This window comes from Fragaria vesca, linkage group LG4 (genome assembly GCF_000184155.1).
Source record: "Fragaria vesca subsp. vesca linkage group LG4, FraVesHawaii_1.0, whole genome shotgun sequence".
Classification (NCBI taxonomy): domain Eukaryota; kingdom Viridiplantae; phylum Streptophyta; class Magnoliopsida; order Rosales; family Rosaceae; genus Fragaria; species Fragaria vesca.
The window spans coordinates 9,178,856-9,183,812 of NC_020494.1; the positions used below are offsets into that span (position 1 = coordinate 9,178,856).

At 40.5% G+C, this 4,957-nt stretch overlaps 1 protein-coding gene across 1 annotated transcript; it reads left to right on the forward strand.

Moving 5' to 3' along the window:
• Positions 1 to 1,587: 1,587 nt before the first annotated feature.
• On the forward strand, positions 1,588 to 3,033 carry LOC101303112 (putative GDP-L-fucose synthase 2-like). The gene is made up of 2 exons (XM_004296700.1): positions 1,588 to 1,688; positions 1,795 to 3,033. Exons 1-2 carry the CDS (start codon positions 1,670 to 1,672, stop codon positions 2,748 to 2,750), a joined length of 975 nt encoding a protein of 324 aa, XP_004296748.1. The 5' UTR covers positions 1,588 to 1,669; the 3' UTR covers positions 2,751 to 3,033.
• Positions 3,034 to 4,957: the final 1,924 nt, after the last annotated feature.

The following is a 4,957-nucleotide window of genomic DNA, read 5'->3' on the forward strand; positions in this document are numbered from 1 at the left end:
TTTGAGTTAACGATTCGAGACATTTTCCACTATACGTCCTATTAACCGGTAGACACTTAGGCCTTGCTTAAAAATTCATTTTGGTGGACTTCAATTTGATTAATCAAATGTAATTTCGTTAACTCAAAAACATACGAACCACCTTAATCCGGAAAACCACCAAATTACTAAGGACACCCAAAAAGGGTTTCCATAAATAGGAAGTTTCCAAAAAGGGAAAGTTTCCTAAAGGTTAGTGTTATTAACACACCCTTTTGTGTTATTAACACACCCCATCTATTTTCCTATCCACACATTTCTATTTTATTTACAAACTTACCACTTGAATTTGTTTCATGATTGGTTCTCATTATAGATGGGGTGTGTTGATATCACAAAAGAGTGTGTTAATAACACTAGCCTATCAATAATACTGTGAGGGAATTATTTACCTTTCGCACAAAGAGAGAGTAATCAGCCTTCGATTGAGTGAAACCAGCAGCAAGAATGGCTTTTGTAAACTTCAAAAACCACTGCCGAGATGCTTTCTTTAAACCATAAAGAGATTTGTTAAGGCGACACATAATTCTCCTCATGTCGCCGAAGACCGGGAGGAGGAGATATATATAATTCTTCTTGTAAATCACCATTAGGAAAAACATTGTTAACATTAAGCTGATGAAGGGACTAACGATGACATGAAGCAATAGCAAGGACACAACGAACAGTAATCATCTTAGCAGTGGGTGAAAAAGTATCATGATAATTAACTCCAGCAGCCTAAGTAAAACCCTTTGCAACAAGCCGGCCTTTAAACCGTTCAATAGAACCATCAACATTATGTTTAATACGATATACCCATTTACAAGCAATAGGACGTTTACCAGGAGGTAGAGGAACCAGCGTCCATTTAACCCTAGCAACGGGTCGGACCCGTGTGGGTTCTTCCCAGGCGGGCTTTTAACGGGTCGACATGTTAAGAACATGTTAGCTTAATGGGTTTAACCGTGCCGGGCCCGAGGGGTTTGCGGGTTTCCGTTGAAGCCCGTTGTTACCCGCTAAACTCGTGACCTAACCTTTTTTACGTAGGAATGAGCGTGAAACTAAAGCGGACAACAGTTGGATTTTGTACGATTTTTTAAAAGTTTTTGCTTAACGCGTTCCAACTGGTTCAGCCTGCACAACCCGTTATCTAACGGGTTTTTGACGTGTGGACTTTTTTCAGCCCATTTAGTAAACGGGCGGGTTTCGTGCGGGTTTTAACGAGCGGGTTTCAGGCATGTTCATGGGCTGCGGGCCAATTGCCAGGCCTAGGTCCATGTGTTGTTGGTAGTAAGGGCAGCAAGCTCATCATCCATTGCTCGTTGCCAACGAGGGTCAGTGACAGCTTTAGTATATGATGAGGGCATAAACCGAGAAGTCATAATTATAAAGGTCCTTGTTAGAATGGCTCCCGTCTTTTGTTTACCTTAAAACGTGGAAGCTGCTTGGCTTCAAATGCGAAGCTTCCCAAATTGTTCTCAATACAATCAATCACAATTGATGTTCTTTTTTTTTTGGGTCCGACTCACAATTGATGGTCTGAAACCCAAAACTATGGCCCAACCGCCCAACAAAACCCACGACACAAATAAAAGAGAAAACCAAGCCACAATAGTCTCAGCTTCTTCTTCACCAAATCGACTGCAGTATGAGTGTCGCCATTGATGGTACTCTCTCTCTCTCTCTCTCTCTCTCTCAGTTTTATTTGTTCATTCTGATTTATATATGAACCTGTTTTCAGATCACTCTTTATTTTTCTTTATGTATCCGCAGATGCTACCTCGCCTTCCTTCTTCTTAGACAAATCCGCAAAGATCTTCGTCGCCGGCCACCGCGGCCTGGTGGGCTCCGCCATCGTCCGCAAGCTCCATTCCCTAGGCTTCACCAACCTCCTCCTCCGCACCCATGCCGAACTCGATCTCACCCGCCAAGCCGACGTCGAGTCCTTCTTCGCCGCCGAAACCCCCCAATTCGTAATCCTCGCCGCCGCAAAAGTCGGTGGCATTCACGCCAACAACACTTATCCGGCCGACTTCATCGCACTCAACCTCCAAATCCAGACTAACGTCATCGACGCCTCCCACCGCTTCGGCGTCAAGAAGCTCCTCTTCCTCGGCTCCTCTTGCATCTACCCCAAGTTCGCACCTCAGCCGATCCCGGAAAACGCGCTCTTGACGGGCCCACTCGAGCCCACCAACGAGTGGTACGCCATTGCCAAGATTGCCGGCATCAAGATGTGCCAGGCTTACCGCATTCAGTACAACTGGGATGCCATTTCCGGCATGCCCACCAACCTCTACGGGCCGCAGGACAACTTCCACCCCGAGAATTCACACGTGCTGCCAGCATTGATGACGCGATTTCATGAGGCCAAGGTCAATGGCGCCAAAGAGGTGGTGGTTTGGGGGAGCGGAAGCCCCTTGAGGGAGTTTCTGCACGTGGATGATCTCGCCGACGCGGTGGTGTTCTTGATGGGGAGTTACAGTGGGTTGGAGCATGTCAATGTGGGTAGTGGGAAGGAGGTCACTATCAAGGAGTTGGCGGAATTGGTTAAGGAGGTTGTGGGGTTTCAAGGTCAGCTTGTTTGGGACTCGTCTAAGCTGGATGGAACTCCCAGGAAGCTCATGGATAGCTCCAAGCTTGCGGGATTGGGTTGGACCCCTAAGATCTCCCTCAAGGAGGGGCTGGTTGGTACCTACAAGTGGTACTTGGAGAATGCCAAGCAATGATAATCCAGGTGATTGAGTTGAACGTGAGTCTTAGTTCAATCTTCTGAGCTTTCCCTTTATCATGAGCTATCAATTCCTACTGTGTGATGCTTAGTTCAATCTTCTTGTTGCTTAGTTGGATATCATTGTGTATCGATTATCTGGAATAAGTTATTTGTGAATGCACATCGAGAAGAAGAGTACTAGAACTAATTGAAATGTTGTTGTACTACTTCAAACAGCTTAAGACATTTAAAACGATTAAATATATCCGTGCTTTTGTTATATACATTGGTGTTGGTTAGTGCTTTTGCAGTGTTGCTTCTTTTCACAATGTGGTGCAAAGCCTATGAATACATAATATTGCTTGCTTCCTGAAATCTGGCTTTGCTATATTATCCTTTCCCAGGGCCTAGTTGGAACTTTTTTGAGGCAAGTTAAATTAAAGTTATCAATAAGATGAGGCTTATGAGCCTTGTTCTGAATTATGTGTTAATAAAATGAATTTGAATAAATATGATAGTAAAGTAAGAAATAAACTGTGTGTTTCCTTGATCAGTTTAGGGAACACTATGGTTTTTAACTACTCGAGCTTTACTGTGTGGTTTAAGCAAATCAAGATGGCCCTCTTTTGTTATCCACCTTGTTTTTGTGTCTTCAATATAATCTACTTTCTTATCATGGTGGCTCTTGTGCATTTCTCATACATCATATCCAACATGCTTTTTTTAACACATTATTTGTTTGATACCCATAAATCCTCCAAATCTGCTTTGTGCTTCCCGCTGGACCTTGCAATATTTAGGAACACGAAACCTCAGTTGACTGTAGGCCTGAAAATTGCCATTAAACCCTATTTAGTCCTAATTAAGCACCTACTTGTTGCACAATTAAGTTATTATATGATTAGAGTTCCCTCTGCGATCTTTGTTTCTTGTCTCTCCGTTGACTTCAGTTGGACGAGCCTTTTCATCTGAAGTTGAACAATAAACAATAGACATAATGTTCTAAGTTGCGACAGATGACATCTACATTTACTGCATTGTTGACATAGGAGTATATATATTATCTATTTGAATGGAGATTTTCTCATGTCTTCTAGAGTTTCTGTGGGATCTGTGTTTAGTTTTCGAAAGGTATTAGCTGTGACTGTGAATCATTATTACTCAGACTTTTAGGATTCCTAAAAGTCATTGTGGTCATTTCATGTTTGGATCTGTTTTTGTGTCTCCTGTAGCTGTATAAAAGGGCCACTATTTAATATCTCAAATCAGTGATCAAGTTTATTTATTTATTTATTTTTTTTTCTGTCGAAGAATATATCTAGAGTGATTTAGGAGAATTCTTGGTGCAATTCCAAGAACCTGTCTGGTTTGAACCCAAATTACGTGTACTGTCTAATACTGCCTTCAAGCCAGGACTACTTTCCACTTTACCCCACACATTGTAATCCTAAACATGAACTTCTACCTCAAACAGATTACCTAGTGGCTGTCCTTCATCATATTTACTGTTGAGATATTTTTTCCTTCCATTTCTCCTTGCATTCAGTATGGGGAAATTTTGTTGAGCCTCATTGTGTTTCCTTTCTCTTGCTAGATTTCATAGTTTTAGGCTTACTTATTTTCTGAATAGGTGAGCATAATGTACAAATGAGGTGTTGCTTGCATACCACATCCTCTAACTTGTCATTTGTTGATCAGGGAATGTATGTTTCTGTGTCGTCTCGACAATTGAAATTGAAATGAAATTATCATTTTTACTCAAAAAGTAATAGTTTTATTGGAGTGACATCTTTTAATGAGAAATAAATTAAATGGGTCTGGTTTAAAGGACATAAAATTTGACACAAATTTTAACACTATTTTATGACTATTAGATTTTAAAACATTCAAGGGTCTAGATAATTGTAATTATGATGTCAACGTATAAAAGTATAATTGTTAATTTGCTACCCTAACTTTCACCTTGGTGTCAATTTGCTACCATAGTTTTCATTTCAACTAATTTGTTACCTTAGCTTTTCATAATTAATCAATTTGCTACCCTAACTATTAAATCTGTCATATTTGCTACCATTCTATCATATTTGCTACTTTAGGTTTTCAAGATTAACCAATTTACTTATCAAGATTTCAATATCAACCAACTTTAACTTTCGATTTTTAGAATTAATTTATGTTTGGGAAATGAACAAAATAAAATAACAAAAAGGTAGCAAGTTGGTT